The 20,000-nt window shown below is 47.6% G+C and overlaps 1 protein-coding gene across 13 annotated transcripts in view; it reads right to left on the bottom strand.

Moving 5' to 3' along the window:
- Positions 1-20,000, bottom strand: part of TNIK (TRAF2 and NCK interacting kinase) — a 107,765-nt gene that overhangs the window by 59,741 nt on the left and 28,024 nt on the right. For 11 of the 13 annotated variants that reach the window (XM_075570799.1, XM_075570793.1, XM_075570792.1 and 8 more), the window contains exon 11: positions 4,837-4,947. In XM_075570799.1, the coding sequence (XP_075426914.1) occupies positions 4,837-4,947 (111 nt within the window). The remainder of the gene's footprint in view (positions 1-4,836; positions 4,948-20,000) is intronic. The other 2 variants (XM_075570794.1, XM_075570797.1) reach the window with 1 other exon arrangement.

The following is a 20,000-nucleotide window of genomic DNA, read 5'->3' as shown; positions in this document are numbered from 1 at the left end:
CCCCAAAGTTACTAAATAGCACAAAGCCGTGCTGCACTGTAAGGCTCATTGGCTTGAATGACCCTTGGACAATGCCCAGGTTTGCAGTGAAGTGCTGTAACTTGGGGTGATTATGCTTTGCCCCCCTGCAGGACAGTCAGTGGCACATGCCATGTAAGGAGATCAGTGTCGTCGCGTATGCAGCAGAAATGGCGCGCGTAGCTAGAATTGCAGCAGCGCACGGCTGATGCTGGATAACCAGAGAGCATGGCGTTCCACCAGTGATAAGGGTAGGGAGCAGAAATATCGGTATTCCAACATGCCCCTGCAGACTCACTTCATAGACCAGGGGTGGCCAACTCCAGTCCTCAAGGGCCACCAACAGGTCAGGATTTCAGGATATCCCAGCTTCAGCACAGGTGGCTCAATCAGAAGCTCAGTCAAAGACTAAGCCTCAGATTGTTCCACCTGTGCTGAAGCAGGAACTGATTGAGGCACCTGTGCTGAAGCAGGGATATCCTGAAAACCTGACCTGTTGGTGGCCCTCGACGAATAGAGTTGGCCAATGATTGAGCCACCTGTAGTGAAGCAGGGATATCCTGGAGACCTGACCTGTTGGTGGCCCTTGAAGACGGGAGTTAACTACCCCTGCCATAGACTATACCAAGTTAAAGACAACAGGTCCGTTTTCATCTGGAAGAATTTATTGTTTGCTTACAGGATCTAAATGATTTCTAGAGGACTGTCCCATCTCGTTCAATGGTAGCATCAGTGGTCTTTAATACTTTAGTAGAGTGGACCTCCTTGTGGTCAGCACATTTTCATTAAACGGACCCAGGCCCTGATAACCATGCTCACGGTTGACATCAGATGACCTGATTCTCTAGGGAACATTTAGAGTCAAATTATCATCAAGATGACTTTGGGGAGAAAGATAACCAATCAGTTGGGTCTTTAAGAATGTACAGTAGACATAAAAGTTTATCTGATTTTGTGTCAATTTGTGGCACACTGAACATTTCTGCAGGGACACAGATAGCCAAGCGTTATGGAAATCATATTAGAAACAGGCACATTGGAGTTAATAATTAAACTGCTATAGTGCCGATCGTAGAACTATCCCATGGAAACGCTCTTTGATTTTAAGACTTTCTGGATAAAAATGTATTAGTAATAGTCAGCATGGATTTATGAAGGATAGGTCGTTCCAAATTAACCTTAGTAGTTTCTTTGAGGAGGTAAGTAGGAATTTAGACCAGGGTAATGCAGTTAATGTGGTCTACTTAGATTTTGCAAACGCTTTTAATATGGTGCCACACAAAAGGATGGTGTACAAAATAAAGCAAGTTGGTCTGGGTGAAAATATATGCACCTGGATTGAAAACTGTTTTAAGGACAGACAACAGAGGGTTGTCATAAATGGAACCTTTTCAGGTTGGGCTAAAATTGAAAGTCGAGTTCCTCAAGGTTTGGTACTGGGACCCCTGCTTCTTAACTTGTTTATTAATGACCTTGAGGTTGGCAGAGAGAACAAAGGGGGTTATGCACAAAGCAGTGATAAGTGTTTTTAAGTGAGATAAATGCCTTTATTTCTCAATATTGCGTGCAGCGCGATTCACAAAGCAGTGATAACACTGCAGTATCGCGCTTAAAAGGCTTTTCATCATCAAAACACAGTCATTGCTAAAAAAAATGCGCCATAAATTGCGCCATAAAGCATTTATCTCACTTAAAAACACTTATCACTGCTTTGTGCATAACCCCCAAAGTCTCCATCTTTGCTGATGACACTAAATTGTGTAAGATCGTAAAATCAGAGCAGGGTGTAATTTCTCTCCAGAAGGACTTGGATAGACTGGAAACTTGGGCAGATGAGGTTTAATACACATAAATGTAAGGTTATGCATTTGGGAAGCAAGATAAACAGGCAACTTACAAAGTAAATGGGGATACATTAGGGGAATCCTTGATTAAGAAGGATTTAGGAGTGCTGGTAGACAGAAATAGTGCCCAATGTCATGCAGTAAAGAGCAATAGGATATTATCTTGCATTAAACGGGGTATGGATGGAAAGCAAGAGTCTAACTATGCCACTGTATGAATCCGTATTAACACCACACCTTAAATATGGAGTACAATTTTGGGAACCACTCCATTAAAATAAAAAAAAAAGACATTATGAGACTGGAAGACGTGCATAGAAGAGCCACCAAATGAATAAGGGGATGGATAATCTGGTTTATGAGGAGATGCTAGCTAAATTAGATTGGTTTACATTAGAAAAGAAGCGCCAAAGAGGGGATATGGATAACTATATACAAATATATTCCGGGACAGCACAAGGAGCTTTCAAGAGAACTATTCATCACAAGGATAGTACGAAAGCCACGCGGTCATCCCTTAGGATTGGAAAGAAGGACATTTTTCACCAGCAGAAAAAGAAAGTATTCTTTACAGTAAGGGCAGCTAAAATGTTGAATTGCCTATGGAAATTGTCATGGCAGATACAATAGATATCGTTGTCATGATAATACCATTAGAATATTCAGTACTTTAATAATCTGGGACACAAACTGTTTTTATGGCACGCCGAGCCAGTGACCCAGGCAGGTTTTCTGTGTTTGTCTAGAAGTGAGGTTATCTGGGGCAACGCCTGGTTTTGGAAAGAGGAGATTGAAACCTGACACCACAACTCCTTCTGACAGTAGAAATAAGCAAGAGCCCTTTTAAAAGAGCTTAAAAAGGAATTCCCCTGTGTTTTGGAGAACGCCAGAGGGTGTGGCCGGGAAGACAGTCCCTGTCTGTGTCAATTTACTAAATATAAAGATAATCGGGGATCTGGCAGCGATTCACGAGAATTACAAATAGATCTTTGTAACAGTTTGATAGCCACACACGTATTGTAATTTTACCAATGCAACAGTGAAAGCGACATTCCTTCCAGATATGATAGAAATGAAGTTACAGAATGGGGTATTTCCTATATTCAGGCAGCTTTTGATTAAAAAGGAAAGCTATTTCATCTCCTCAAGCCATAAAGGTGTCTCTGACAATTGATATGGGAAGGTGGGATTATCCAGTTTCCAATGTAGGATGTTTTCGGACAAAAACGATGAATTAAGAATATGAATTTAGCCAATGCTGGGACACGGGAATTCTCATATTTTCCACCCTTTGAGAAAACCGAATGTGTGTGGTAACGTATGTTTGGAAATTCTGTTTATCCCATTATTTTGAGGAAACGGTCTGCATATATTGCACTGTATGTTCTTCATATCTTTTTTCTGTAACCTAAGCACTGTACTCCTTTTGTATATTAAATAAAAAAAATGGTATAAGTATTGTCTTTTGGGCTCTAATTGAGCTTTGCATGTTTTGAAGAGAGTGATGACATTTATGGAAACATTTTGCTACAGTAGATATTTGTGAGCTAATTTCAGATTATTTTTTACTAAATCAAAGGACCAAGGACCCTAGCAATGAGACTTTTCTTTATCCTGGGTAGTGGCAGCGTTTTAGGGTGATATTTGTCATGTTTTGGGGGAGATATTACTCATTTGATGGGCCCTGCGGGAGTGAAAAGTAGGTTAGCTAGATAGTGTGTATCAACCCTTATCACATACACAAGTCACGAGCTCACAGGTGTGCTGTCCGTGACAATCACTAAGAAAAGGTTTGACATATTTTTAGAAAAGTATACAGCAGGAGTGGCCAACTCCAGTCTTCAAGGGCCACCAACAGGTCAGGTTTTAAGAATATCACTGCTTCAGCACAGGTAGCTCACCTGTGCTGAAGCAGGGATATCTTTACAACCTGACCTGTTGGTGGCCCTGGGAAACTGGAGTTGGCCACTCTTGGTATACAGGGATACACATAGGAAGAATGTTGATCCAGGGAGAAATCTGATTTCCAATAATTTATATTTCCACTTATGAGACATCATTGGCTAATGTGTCACTGGGGTTTTTGCCTCTGAATCAATATAAAACCAACTTTAGGATGAGTATCTCTTCTCGCTAAGTGTAACATTAAGGTTTGAAGTCGATAGACCTACATCTGTTTACGACCTCATCTTCTGTGCAGGCACGTTTCCGTGCGATAATGCCATGATCGGGGCCATTTCCATTTAGTGCATACTCCTAACATACTCAATATAGCCATAGAGGGACACACTGGGAACTAGGACCTTTACAAAGTTGAGAGAAAAGCACAACACCTGAAGAGAACCGTTGATAGCAGGAGGGTTGGCTAAAGAGGTGTATATATAAATACACACTTACACACAAGTACATAATAAATAAACGGTTCATCACATCCTAAGGCCGCGCTTATAGTGCCGGTGACTTCGCCCGAAAACAAATGCATTGTCGCCGCCGCCGCGTGCGCTTATAGTAAGCGCGACGGCGACGTGGCGACGCGATTTTCGGAAGCCAGGAATATTTGATTTTTCAGGGGCTGTCGCCTCATGTGACGGCCCCTGAACCAATCAATGCCTGGGTCGCCCGCGACGCCGCCGCAAAGCGAAATACAACTTTCGCTAGTGGCGACGGCGACGGGTGATGTTACGCGTCGTGTCGCCGTCACTATAGGCACGGCCTAAGGTCAGTCATATCAGGGGTGCTCAACTCCAGTCCTCAAGACCCCTCCAACAGGTCACGCTTTAAGGATATCCCAGCTTCAGCACAGGTGGGTCAGTCAGGACCAGCTTCAGCACAGGTGGCTCAATCTGAGGCCTCAGTCTTCAACGGAGCCACTGATTGAGTGACATGTGCTGAAGCAGGGATATCCTGACAACCTGACCTGTTGGAGTGGAGCAGCCCCGAGTTATATCATTGGAATATCTGGGAGGTGCCGTACCTTCTCATGCTCTGCCCGTCTCCGTTCTTCCTCGCGGCGCATCTGCTCCTCATAGCGCCGGTGCTGGTCTCGCTCCTGTTGCTTTCTCATTTCCTTCTCTCTTCTTTGCTGCTGAGAATCGGAACACACAAGAACGGTTACAAAATAACGGGGACAGACGTGGTTCTGGGGCAGAACTGGACCGCCGTCCCACTAGGAATCCCCCTGCGGATTGAAACCCTCACGTTACTGTACTCACGGGGGTAACCATCTGAAGCTCCTGAAAAGGGCAGGTCAGATACATTGCAAACGTATTTGTCATAAGCATCACCGTGAAATGGAACAAGTGTGCATTCCCCACTGATTCCTGTACCGGAGAATTACACCGTCACTGACCTGGCACGTTAAACAATAAGAATAACGGCTTGACACAGGATTTGATGCATCTCATCGAATGCGGGCAACTAAATAAAACTAGATAACAGTCCATAATACCTAAGCGCCGTTTAAAATCATCACATCCTTGTTGTACAGTTATATCAGGGGGCTCAACTCCAGTCCTCAAGATCCTCTCAACAGGTCAGGTTTTAAGGACATCCTAGCTATAGCAAAGGTGGCTGAATCTGTCCCAGCTTTAGCACAGAGGGCTCAATCAGAGGCTCAGTCTGAGCCACTAATTGAGTGACCTGTGTTGAAGCAGGGATATCCTGAAAACCTGACCTGTTAGTGGCCCTCGAGGACTGGAGTTGCCCACCCATGACCATGCGATGCTGAGGAAGGAAGGGCGCTGCCCCAGGTACACACACCTCCTCCAGAAAAATACTCCCTCCTCCCCCCCCCCGAAACACACATACCCAGCTCTCCCCTCTCCTGTCGGGTGGAATTAAAATCCTGGCGCCGACAGGAGGAGGGAGTGTGGGGACCTCCCGAAGGGCCCAATGCAACCACCTTGCTTTAAGGCTGGCCCTGTGTCGCATCATACAGTTCTTGTGTTTCTCTTATCACTGTTCGACGCTTCAACAAAACAAGAGAATATTGAAGCCAGAACATTGTCCGAGGAGTGCACACACTTTTATATTTAAATCATAACCTTGAAATGAATAACCGTATCTGAATCTGTTCATTAATAAAAGGAAACGCAACGGTTTTCTTTTCTTTATGCCTGTCTATGGCAGTGAAGGGGTTATTTTCAGCAGTATATATATATACACAGTCATTCACAAAATAAACGCGGGAAAAATAGAATTTCCCAAGAGACCAGACTGTACAAAGTAAGCGAGCAGACGATCAGCCATGTTTGAACGCAAGATCCGCGCACATTCAGCGCTCTTACACGGAGCTCAATCGCATCTCATAATTACCAGACACGCCAGTTTCTTTGTGCCTAAGCGGTGATCAATATATTCATTGTAGAAACCCGCTGACATTCTGTGAGGTCACTGTTACAGTACAATGCAAAAGCTGCTACAGAGTAGAGCTTAATCAATCAATTAAACTACAAATGCTGCCTCCTCACCCTTGGCTCATACCAAAATAATCAAGACATCACAGGGGCTCCATCACCCCTTAAATAAATCTATAGGTCATTCTGTACCCTAAAAGGAATGCCTCCCTCATTATATTGCACTGATGTTTATGGGGTGGCTAAAATGAACATGCTGTACTGTGTAACACCTGGCGTTTTGGTGGCTCTTGAGAACTGGAGTTGCCCACCCCTGGAATAGAAGCCATCTCTATAGAGCAGGGTGGCCAAGTCCAGTCCCCAAGACCCCCCCCCCCCCCCCCCCCACTAAGTCAGGTTTTAAGGATATCACTGCTTTAGCCAGGTAGCTCAATCAGTGGCTCAGTTGAAGACTGAACTACTAATTGAGCCACCTGTGCTGAAGCAGGGATATCCTTGAAACCCCCTTTTGTAAGGGTTATCCAAAAGCCTAAGGCAAAATCTCAGCCTGCAGTAAACGTGTCCCACTCACTAGGGAGTTAAACCCAGAGACAAGGCCATTACAGGGCTGGAGAAATAAGTGGCATATAGCTTAATAAAGAGATAGTGTTGCTGGCAGCAAGACTTTTTCATGCTCCGCTTGCTGAGCGGCTATTATTTCCTAGTAACTTTGTCTATGATCCCCAGTTATTTCCGCGTTGCTTTACGATATCATAAAAAAGATGAAGTGTGTAGTTATACAGATATAAAACATTGATAAGACCATCAGCTATTATTAGACATTTGGGGGCAGAAACGCCCACAACAGCTTAAATCTGGGGCTAAATAATTTTTCTCTGTGACCTTCTCAAGAGGAATGTGCTCATATTTCCTATGCAGGGGGACATTTGGCATGCCTCATTTGATCAGGTTATAACAGACATTATAAAGTGTAGCACACACACTGTATAATAATAATAATAATAATAATATAGTTTGTTCTTGTATAGCGCTGTTAGTTTTACGTAGCGCTTTAAAGATACATTTTGCAGACACAGTCCCTGCCCCGTGGAGCTTACAATCGATGTTTTTGGGGACAAGGACTTGCGCAAGGTCACAAGGAGCCAACACTGGGAATTGAACCAGGTTCCCCTGCACAGTGCCAGTCAGTGTCTTTACTCACTGATCCGCTCCTTCTCCTTAATGTATATAGTGTTTTGGTATAAATATTGTGAATAGTGTGATCTGGTTATTTTTATACTGTTTTAAATCAGACTGATTAGGGAAATAGAAGTCACATTAGCACAGTGGTTTACAATCCTTTTTTGGTTAAGGAACCCTAAGTGAAGTTCGGAGGAACCCCAACCCTCTCTAATAGGGCGTCTGAGAAAAGATGCATTGTAAGGAACCCCAACCCTCTCTAATAGCGCGTCTGAGATCAGATGCATTGTAAGGAACCCTAACCCTCTCCAATAGCGCGTCTGAGATCAGATACATTGTAAGGAACCCTAACCCTCTCCAATAGCGCGTCTGAGATCAGATGCATTGTAAGGAACCCCAACCCTCTCTAATAGCGCGTCTGAGATCAGATGCATTGTAAGGAACCCTAACCCTCTCCAATAGCGCGTCTGAGATCAGATACATTGTAAGGAACCCTAACCCTCTCCAATAGCGCGTCTGAGATCAGATACATTGTAAGGAACCCCAACCCTCTCTAATAGCGCGTCTGATATCAGATGCATTGTAAGGAACCCCAACCCTCTCCAATAGCGCGTCTGATATCAGATGCATTGTAAGGAACCCCAACCCTCTCCAATAGCACGTATAAGAAGCAAACTGCATATCGGGAAAAAAAATTAGCAGGGAAATACAAAAAAAAAAGTTGACATTTTTCCAAGGGGGTGAGAAGTGACCTCAGGAACCTTTTCTGTGCGTCTTCTGTTCCAAAACAGTGTGCGCGGTATTTAACTGGCCACTAGGGAGCAGCGGAGGGTAAATTTGGGCCAACAAAAGATGCCGTGTAATATGCAGAAGGTACAGAAGGGTTATTACTTTGCAATGCAACTGCACCCATCATTTTCCCAGGTTCATTGCTTGGGGAACAATTTAATTCCCACCTCAACTTGCAGCAAAACACAAAAGAGCCAAACAGCCAACCCTTTATGGGACGGCAGGGCAATGCAAGCTAATATTCTCATTCCATGGATGGCTGCAGGGGCCTCCCCTGTCTAGATTTAGATCCTATGGAAATGTAAGAAGTTGCTATCACACATTAAGACAATAACCTGCACGTGTGATGCATAAACGGATCCCAAATCCATGACAACTAAAGGCCATCATTGTAATTTACAGCTGCCCAATAATTGAGATGGGAGGACCTTTATTGGGAGACCGTGTGACTAAACATCCTGTGAGTTTTCTTTTAGGTTTGAATATGCATTCAGAGATTGGTTTTCTGGGTACCACGCGAGTTATTAGGTAGCAGATTAAGCTATTAACAGTTTACCGCCCCACTAGCGGCCATTGTGCCCATCCCGCTACATGACAGTAGACATCGATCAATTTATATCTGGTCAGCAATTAGGACGCCCCAGTTTGTTCCCAGTAAAATGTTACACGGAAGACCGAAATTGGGAATTTACAAAATGAAAGAACCTGCCCTACTTTGCCTGTAATAAAGTCACCGCGTGTACACGGATCTGGAACGCAGATCTTGTGATTAAACGGTTTCCTACATGTAAATAAATACAACCGGATGGAAGAGGACAAGCAGACCGAAGGAGGGTATCAGTCACAATGCTGCTGGGCCGCTCAAAACAAACAGATAACATGTTAGCCAGCATACTATATATTGTAAGAAGCCCTGCGCTAAGGAACGGCACGGACCTTTCAATAGATGTGTGTATTTTACATGATGGGAAATATCGATTATAAATGACGTAGTTCAATAATAAAACGGTGGGATTCAATGCTCGCAATAACACGCCAGCAATGCCTTTTCTGAATAGAGAAGCTAATTATGACTCGCCGGTAAACGATGGCCATGCGAGGCTACCAAAGACCGCGTTAGGGCTGTTATATGCAGCGTGCTGCCGCGCGTGCCTATGCGAACGCGCGTGCACGTGCTGTATGCTTTTTGTATGTATACTGTGTTAGAATACAGTGTGTGTGTGTGTGTGTGTGTGTGTGTGTGTGTGTGTGTGTGTGTGTGTGTGTGTGTGTGTGTGTGTGTAATTTATTATTTATAAAAAAAAACATTGGTAGAAATAATATATTTATTACATTTGTGTGTAGACACACACACACACACACACACACACACACACACACACACACACACACATTGAGCGAAGGCAGCGGCGCGAAAAGATGAATTTCCTCATCTTCGCCGCTGTCCGTCGGCTCCCCTCTCCCTGCCGTGCGGGCGTGGCCCTTGTATAGAAAGGCTGACTGACGTCAGCCAACTGAAATTACGTGCGCATGCGCGCCCGGCGTAGCGCGCCTGGCACCATAGAACGCGCCTTAATTGCCAGGACTATGCTTTGAGTCACCGGGGATCAAAGGTCAGGAAATAACAAGTTATAGGTTACGGACTTCCCGTTATCGGTATGTAACATCTCCGCTCCCTGCTGCTAGATCATTGCATCACACCTATAATAAAACACTAATTAAAGCAGAATGGGGCTCTCTCCGCCTGCATGTCATTCCCAAACCTCTCGCCTGCTTGTGTCATTCTACGTAAATGTATCTGCTACGCCGCTAAGGATTAGCCACCCTCTATATCAGGAGCGGCCAACGCCAGTCCTCAAGGGCCACCAAACAGGTCTGGTGTTAAGGATATTCCCTGCTTCAGCACAGGTGGCTCAATCAATGACTGACCCACTGATTGAGCCACCTGTGCTGAAGCAGGGATATCCTTAACCCCTGACCTGTGTGGTGGCCCTTGAGGACTGGAGTTGGCCGCTCTTGCGCTATATCACAATAGATACAATGTAGATGTTGCAGGCGGCAGAACGGTTTAATGTGACCGATTATTCCCCAATTGAACAGGTAAGAGAGAAACGCAAGAATATTACAGCATTTAAGTCTTTAATATATTTGGTTCTGCTCGGTAGATCTGAATCCCACGTGCAATGTCTTTAATACCTCCTGATGCTTTGCTGTGTTCTTTTTATAGACTAATTGAAATTCGCCTACAAGGCTCTCAAGACTATTTGTTCCCGACATTGCTGGAAGAAAATTACAATAGTAAGTCTGCAAAAGGATATTACAGTCAGATATATGAATATACTGGGATATGGATTGTAAGGAGCCCCAACCCTCTCTAATAGCGTGTCTGAGATCAGATGCATTGTAAGGAACCCCAACCCTCTCTAGTAGCGCGTCTGAGATCAGATGCATTGCAAGGAACCGTAACGCTCTCTAATAGCGCGTCTGAGATCAGATGCATTGTAAGGAACCCCGACCCTCTCTAATAGCGCGTCTGAGATCAGATACATTGTAAATTCTTCTGTATTTAGTGCACTTTTCAAATGAACTAACAATATGTCAGGGAACCCGTCTCATTTCTTGTTGTGCTTTTGAAGTATAATGTTCAGATACAGAGAATTCCAATCAGTTTCTGTTCTGCCAGCCATGCTTAAAACATGGATACCGGACCTAACAAAAAGTGCAGTCCCACATAGGGCAAAAACGGAACCAATTGCCATGTAATTAGCTTAAAAACAGACTATTCTGACTTCCGGATTTTGTAAACATGACTTTTCAAACGCTCATACACCCTGAAGTTTAGGATGGGCGCTATTGGCCTTACCCCTTCCCCTAACTGGGTCACCAGGCACGGAGAAAGCGTAGGCATTAATGTGGGCATGAAGAGGATACCGTTAAATCCCCTTCTTCCAGAGATCTCCATAACATCACGGGCACAGAGTTACAGTCTGTGCCATAACATCACGGGCACAGAGTTACAGTCTGTGCCATAACACGGGCGCAGAGTTACAGTCTGTGCCATAACACGGGCGCAGAGTTACAGTCTGTGCCATAACACGGGCGCAGAGTTACAGTCTGTGCCATAACACGGGTGCAGAGTTACAGTCTGTGCCATAACACGGCACAGAGTTACCGGTTGTGCCATAACACGGGCACAGAGTTACAGTCTGTGCCATAACACGGGCACAGAGTTACAGTCTGTGCCATAACATCACGGGCGCAGAGTTACAGTCTGTGCCATAACACAGGCGCAGAGTTACAGTCTGTGCCATAACACGGGCGCAGAGTTACAGTATGTGCCATAACACGGGCACAGAGTCACATTCTGTGCCATAACACGGGCGCAGAGTTACAGTCTGTGCCATAACATCACGAGCGCAGAGTTCCAGTCTGTGCCATAACACGGGCGCAGAGTTACAGTCTGTGCCATAACACGGGCACAGAGTTACAGTCTGTGCCATAACACGAGCGCAGAGTTACAGTCTGTGCCATAACACGGGCGCAGAGTTACAGTCTGTGCCATAACACGGGCCCAGAGTTACAGTCTGTGCCATAACACAGGCGCAGAGTTACAGTCTGTGCCATAACACGGGCGCAGAGTTACAGTCTGTGCCATAACACGGGCACAGAGTTACAGTCTGTGCCATAACATCACGGGCGCAGAGTTACAGTCTGTGCCATAACACGGGCGCAGAGTTACAGTCTGTGCCATAACACGGGCGCAGAGTTACAGTCTGTGCCATAACACAGGCGCAGATTTACAGTCTGTGCCATAACACAGGCACAGAGTTACAGTCTGTGCCATAACACGGGCACAGAGTTACAGTCTGTGCCATAACACGGGCACAGAGTTACAGTCTGTGCCATAACACGAGCGCAGAGTTACAGTCTGTGCCATTACATGAGCGCAGAGTTACAGTCTGTGCCATTACATGAGCGCAGAGTTACTGTCTGTGCCATAACACGGGCACAGAGTTACAGTCTGTGCCATAACACGGGCACAGAGTTACAGTCTGTGCCATAACACGGGCACAGAGTTACAGTCTGTGCCATAACACAAGCACAGAGTTACAGTCTGTGCCATAACACGGGCACAGAGTTACAGTCTGTGCCATAACACAAGCACAGAGTTACAGTCTGTGCCATAACACGAGCACAGAGTTACAGTCTGTGCCATAACACGGGCGCAGAGTTACAGTCTGTGCCATAACACGGGCGCAGAGTTACAGTCTGTGCCATAACACGGGCGCAGAGTTACTGTCTGTGCCATAACACGGGCGCAGAGTTACAGTCTGTGCCATAACATGAGCGCAGAGTTACAGTCTGTGCCATAACACGGGCGCAGAGTTACAGTCTGTGCCATAACACGGGCGCAGAGTTACAGTCTGTGCCATAACACGGGCGCAGAGTTACTGTCTGTGCCATAACACGGGCACAGAGTTACAGTCTGTGCCATAACACGGGCACAGAGTTACAGTCTGTGCCATAACACGGGCACAGAGTTACAGTCTGTGCCATAACACGAGCGCAGAGTTACAGTCTGTGCCATAACACGGGCACAGAGTTACAGTCTGTGCCATAACACGAGCGCAGAGTTACAGTCTGTGCCATAACACGGGCGCAGAGTTACAGTCTGTGCCATAACACGGGCACAGAGTTACAGTCTGTGCCATAACATCACGGGCACAGAGTTACAGTCTGTGCCATAACACGAGCGCAGAGTTACAGTCTGTGCCATAACACGAGCGCAGAGTTACAGTCTGTGCCATAACACGGGCACAGAGTTACAGTCAGTGCCATAACACGGGCGCAGAGTTACAGTCTGTGCCATAACACGGGCGCAGAGTTACAGTCTGTGCCATAACATCACGGGCGCAGAGTTACAGTCTGTGCCATAACACGAGCGCAGAGTTACAGTCTGTGCCATAACACGGGCAGAGTTACAGTCTGTGCCATAACACGGGCGCAGAGTTACAGTCTGTGCCATAACACGGGCACAGAGTTACAGTCTGTGCCATAACACGAGCGCAGAGTTACAGTCTGTGCCATAACACGGGCACAGAGTTACAGTCTGTGCCATAACACGGGCGCAGAGTTACAGTCTGTGCCATAACACGGGCGCAGAGTTACAGTCTGTGCCATAACACGGGCGCAGAGTTACAGTCTGTGCCATAACACGGGCACAGAGTTACAGTCTGTGCCATAACACGGGCGCAGAGTTACAGTCTGTGCCATAACACGGGCACAGAGTTACAGTCTGTGCCATAACACGGGCACAGAGTTACAGTCTGTGCCATAACACGGGCGCAGAGTTACAGTCTGTGCCATAACACGGGCACAGAGTTACAGTCTGTGCCATAACACGGGCACAGAGTTACAGTCTGTGACATAACACGGGCACAGAGTTACAGTCTGTGCCATAACACGGGCACAGAGTTACAGTCTGTGACATAACACAGGCGCAGAGTTACAGTCTGTGCCATAACACGGGCACAGAGTTACAGTCTGTGACATAACACAGGCGCAGAGTTACAGTCTGTGCCATAACACGGGCGCAGAGTTACAGTCTGTGCCATAACACGGGCGCAGAGTTACAGTCTGTGCCATAACACGGGCGCAGAGTTACAGTCTATGCTATAACACGGGCGCAGAGTTACAGTCTGTGCCATAACACGAGCGCAGAGTTACAGTCTGTGCCATAACACGAGCGCAGAGTTACAGTCTGTGCCATAACACGGGCGCAGAGTTACAGTCTGTGCCATAACACGGGCGCAGAGTTACAGTCTGTGCCATAACACGGGCGCAGAGTTACAGTCTGTGCCATAACACGGGCGCAGAGTTACAGTCTGTGCCATAACACGAGCGCAGAGTTACAGTCTGTGCCATAACACGGGCACAGAGTTACAGTCTGTGCCATAACATCACGGGCGCAGAGTTACAGTCTGTGCCATAACACGGGAGCAGAGTTACAGTCTGTGCCATAACACGGGCGCAGAGTTACAGTCTGTGCCATAACACGGGCACAGAGTTACAGTCTGTGCCATAACACGGGCACAGAGTTACAGTCTGTGACATAACACGGGCACAGAGTTACAGTCTGTGCCATAACACGGGCACAGAGTTACAGTCTGTGACATAACACAGGCGCAGAGTTACAGTCTGTGCCATAACACGGGCACAGAGTTACAGTCTGTGACATAACACAGGCGCAGAGTTACAGTCTGTGCCATAACACGGGCGCAGAGTTACAGTCTGTGCCATAACACGGGCGCAGAGTTACAGTCTGTGCCATAACACGGGCGCAGAGTTACAGTCTATGCTATAACACGGGCGCAGAGTTACAGTCTGTGCCATAACACGAGCGCAGAGTTACAGTCTGTGCCATAACACGAGCGCAGAGTTACAGTCTGTGCCATAACACGGGCGCAGAGTTACAGTCTGTGCCATAACACGGGCGCAGAGTTACAGTCTGTGCCATAACACGGGCGCAGAGTTACAGTCTGTGCCATAACACGGGCGCAGAGTTACAGTCTGTGCCATAACACGAGCGCAGAGTTACAGTCTGTGCCATAACACGGGCACAGAGTTACAGTCTGTGCCATAACATCACGGGCGCAGAGTTACAGTCTGTGCCATAACACGGGAGCAGAGTTACAGTCTGTGCCATAACACGGGCGCAGAGTTACAGTCTGTGCCATAACACGGGCACAGAGTTACAGTCTGTGCCATAACACGGGCGCAGAGTTACAGTCTGTGCAATAACACGGGCACAGAGTTACAGTCTGTGCCCTAACACGGGCACAGAGTTACAGTCTGTGCCATAACACGGGCGCAGAGTTACAGTCTGTGCCATAACACGGGCGCAGAGTTACAGTCTGTGCCATAACACGGGCACAGAGTTACAGTCTGTGCCATAACACGGGCGCAGAGTTACAGTCTGTGCCATAACACGGGCGCAGAGTTACAGTCTGTGCCATAACACAGGCGCAGAGTTACAGTCTGTGCCATAACACGAGCGCAGAGTTACAGTCTGTGCCATAACACAGGCGCAGAGTTACAGTCTGTGCCATAACATCACGGGCACAGAGTTACAGTCTGTGCAATAACACGGGCGCAGAGTTACAGTCAGTGCCATAACACGGGCGCAGAGTTACAGTCTGTGCCATAACACGGGCGCAGAGTTACAGTCTGTGCCATAACATCACGGGCACAGAGTTACAGTCTGTGCCATAACACGGGCACAGAGTTACAGTCTGTGCCATAAAACGAGCGCAGAGTTACAGTCTGTGCCATAACACGAGCGCAGAGTTACAGTCTGTGCCATAACACGAGCGCAGAGTTACAGTCTGTGCCATAACACAGGCGCAGAGTTACAGTCTGTGCCATAACACGGGCGCAGAGTTACAGTCTGTGCCATAACACGAGCGCAGAGTTACAGTCTGTGCCATAACACGGGCGCAGAGTTACAGTCTGTGCCATAACACGGGCACAGAGTTACAGTCTGTGCCATAACACGAGCGCAGAGTTACAGTCTGTGCCATAACACGGGCGCAGAGTTACAGTCTGTGCCATAACACGGGCGCAGAGTTACAGTCTGTGCCATAACACGGGCACAGAGTTACAGTCTGTGCCATAACACGGGCGCAGAGTTACAGTCTGTGCCATAACACAGGCGCAGAGTTACAGTCTGTGCCATAACACGGGCACAGAGTTACAGTCTGTGCCATAACACGGGCACAGAGTTACAGTCTGTGCCATAACACGGGCGCAAAGTTACAGTCTGTGCCATAACATCACGGGCACAGAGTTACAGTCTGTGCCATAACACGGGCGCAGAGTTACAGTCTGTGCCATAACACGGGCACAGAGTTACAGTCTGTGCCATAACACGGGCGCAGAGTTACAGTCTGTGCCATAACATGGGCACAGAGTTACAGTCTGTGCCATAACACGAGCGCAGAGTTACAGTCTGTGCCATAACACGGGCGCAGAGTTACAGTCTGTGCCATAACACGGGCACAGAGTTACAGTCTGTGCCATAACATCACGAGCGCAGAGTTACAGTCTGTGCCATAACACGGGAGCAGAGTTACAGTCTGTGCCATAACACAGGCGCAGAGTTACAGTCTGTGCCATAACACGGGCACAGAGTTACAGTCTGTGCCATAACACGGGCACAGAGTTACAGTCTATGCCATAACACGGGCGCAGAGTTACAGTCTGTGCCATAACACGGGAGCAGAGTTACAGTCTGTGCCATAACACGGGCGCAGAGTTACAGTCTGTGCCATAACACGAGCGCAGAGTTACAGTCTGTGCCATAACACGAGCGCAGAGTTACAGTCTGTGCCATAACACGGGAGCAGAGTTACAGTCTGTGCCATAACACGGGCGCAGAGTTACAGTCTGTGCCATAACACGAGCGCAGAGTTACAGTCTGTGCCATAACACGAGCACAGAGTTCCAGTCTGTGCCATAACACGGGAGCAGAGTTACAGTCTGTGCCATAACACGGGCGCAGAGTTACAGTCTGTGCCATAACACGAGCGCAGAGTTACAGTCTGTGCCATAACATCACGAGCACAGAGTTCCAGTCTGTGCCATAACACGGGAGCAGAGTTACAGTCTGTGCCATAACACGAGCACAGAGTTACAGTCTGTGCCATAACACGAGCGCAGAGTTACAGTCTGTGCCATAACACGGGCGCAGAGTTACAGTCTGTGCCATAACACGAGCGCAGAGTTACAGTCTGTGCCATAACACGAGCGCAGAGTTACAGTCTGTGCCATAACACGGGAGCAGAGTTACAGTCTGTGCCATAACACGGGCGCAGAGTTACAGTCTGTGCCATAACACGAGCGCAGAGTTACAGTCTGTGCCATAACACGGGCGCAGAGTTACAGTCTGTGCCATAACACGGGAGCAGAGTTACAGTCTGTGCCATAACACGGGCGCAGAGTTACAGTCTGTGCCATAACACAGGCGCAGAGTTACAGTCTGTGCCATAACACGAGCGCAGAGTTACAGTCTGTGCCATAACACGGGCGCAGAGTTACAGTCTGTGCCATAACACGGGCGCAGAGTTACAGTCTGTGCCATAACACGAGCGCAGAGTTACAGTCTGTGCCATAACACGGGAGCAGAGTTACAGTCTGTGCCATAACACGGGCGCAGAGTTACAGTCTGTGCCATAACACGAGCGCAGAGTTACAGTCTGTGCCATAACACGAGCACAGAGTTCCAGTCTGTGCCATAACACGAGCGCAGAGTTACAGTCTGTGCCATAACACGAGCGCAGAGTTACAGTCTGTGCCATAACACGGGCGCAGAGTTACAGTCTGTGCCATAACACGGGCGCAGAGTTACAGTCTGTGCCATAACACGGGCGCAGAGTTACAGTCTGTGCCATAACACGGGCGCAGAGTTACAGTCTGTGCCATAACACAGGCGCAGAGTTACAGTCTGTGCCATAACACGGGCGCAGAGTTACAGTCTGTGCCATAACACGGGCACAGAGTTACAGTCTGTGCCATAACACGGGCGCAGAGTTACAGTCTGTGCCATAACACGAGCGCAGAGTTACAGTCTGTGCCATAACACGGGCACAGAGTTACAGTCTGTGCCATAACACGGGCGCAGAGTTACAGTCTGTGCCATAACACGAGCGCAGAGTTACAGTCTATGCTATAACACGGGCGCAGAGTTACAGTCTGTGCCATAACACGAGCGCAGAGTTACAGTCTGTGCCATAACACGGGCGCAGAGTTACAGTCTGTGCCATAACACGGGCGCAGAGTTACAGTCTGTGCCATAACACGGGCACAGAGTTACAGTCTGTGCCATAACATCACGGGCACAGAGTTACAGTCTGTGCCATAACACGGGCACAGAGTTACAGTCTGTGCCATAACACGGGCACAGAGTTACAGTCTGTGCCATAACATCACGGGCACAGAGTTACAGTCTGTGCCATAACACGGGCGCAGAGTTACAGTCTGTGCCATAACACGGGCGCAGAGTTACTGTCTGTGCCATAACACGAGCGCAGAGTTACAGTATGTGCCATAACACGGGCACAGAGTTACAGTCTGTGCCATAACACGAGCGCAGAGTTACAGTCTGTGCCATAACACGAGCGCAGAGTTACAGTCTGTGCCATAACACAGGCGCAGAGTTACAGTCTGTGCCATAACACGGGCACAGAGTTACAGTCTGTGCCATAACACGGGCACAGAGTTACAGTCTGTGCCATAACACGGGCACAGAGTTACAGTCTGTGCCATAACACGAGCGCAGAGTTACAGTCTGTGCCATAACACAGGCGCAGAGTTACAGTCTGTGCCATAACACGGGCGCAGAGTTACAGTCTGTGCCATAACACGGGCGCAGAGTTACAGTCTGTGCCATAACACGGGCGCAGAGTTACAGTCTGTGCCATAACACGGGCGCAGAGTTACAGTCTGTGCCATAACATCACGGGCGCAGAGTTACAGTATGTGCCATAACACGGGCACAGAGTTACAGTCTGTGCCATAACATCACGGGCGCAGAGTTACAGTATGTGCCATAACACGGGCACAGAGTTACAGTCTGTGCCATAACACGGGCGCAGAGTTACAGTCTGTGCCATAACACGGGCACAGAGTTACAGTCTGTGCCATAACATCACGGGCGCAGAGTTACAGTATGTGCCATAACACGGGCACAGAGTTACAGTCTGTGCCATAACACGGGCGCAGAGTTACAGTCTGTGCCATAACACGGGCGCAGAGTTACAGTCTGTGCACAGAATGTGGAACAGTAGTACAGACAACATACTTCTTTTTTTTTTTTTATAACTAATATGTCAAGTACACGGTGACTCATAATGAAATACTTGTTTAAATAAAAGGATGAAGGCGACAGCACACATGCTTGTGTGCCAACTTTGCTTTGGTCTTGTAGCATTTAAACGCGTGTGGTTTGCACTTCCTTCCTCTTGTTATCTCATGACTTTTGGCTGACTTTCCCTTTATTTGTTTTTAAGCTCTTCTTACTCTCCCCCCCCCCCCCACGGCAACATTGAGAGTCACTTTGCTTACAAGTGATTCAAAGATATTTCTATCACTTCAGCATTTTCCCAGGCGTCGCTGGTTCATCGGCCTCACAATTATACAGCCCGGTGGGCTTCCTGGGTATGTAGATGGTTATTTATATAGCGCCTCACAGCAGTAATACACGAGACAATAATATAGGGCATAATGGGAGTAAGCGCTGGAGACATACAAGTAACAATATGGACAGGAGTCACTGCCCGGCGCCTGCGGTATTCTTGTGTAATTCCCTCTCCAACTGCGTGGCATCCCATGATGCTGCGTTGCCATGGCAACGGGCCGCTACGTGACATGACACCGCTTAGCGTCGTGATGTCGCATAGCTTCCCGTTGCCATGGCAACACGGTGTCATTTGATGCCGCGCTGCCATGTTCACTGCAGCTAGAGGGGGGAATTGCACAAGAATACCGGAGAAAGCCGGAGACGCAGCCGCGCCCCGCCACCACCCGGAGATTGACGGGCTAAACACCCATAGCCAAGTACCCGAAACCCGGAGTCTCCGGGTCAAACCCGAGAGGTGGCAACCCCGATTCTACCTGGTGAAAATCTACTGCTGAGCGCTGCAACATAAAAGAAAATGGATACTCTAATATCAGGGGGGAGGGGGCAGCTTCACCTATTATTTAATAAACAGATGGGCGAAATTCGCAGCGCCATTCTTTTTTTCCTTCAGCGTTTAAC

Source organism: Ascaphus truei, chromosome 14, assembly GCF_040206685.1.
Source record: "Ascaphus truei isolate aAscTru1 chromosome 14, aAscTru1.hap1, whole genome shotgun sequence".
Lineage (NCBI taxonomy): Eukaryota > Metazoa > Chordata > Amphibia > Anura > Ascaphidae > Ascaphus > Ascaphus truei.
The sequence above is the reverse complement of the archived record's forward strand: the minus strand, read 5'-3'. Positions and strand labels throughout refer to the sequence as shown.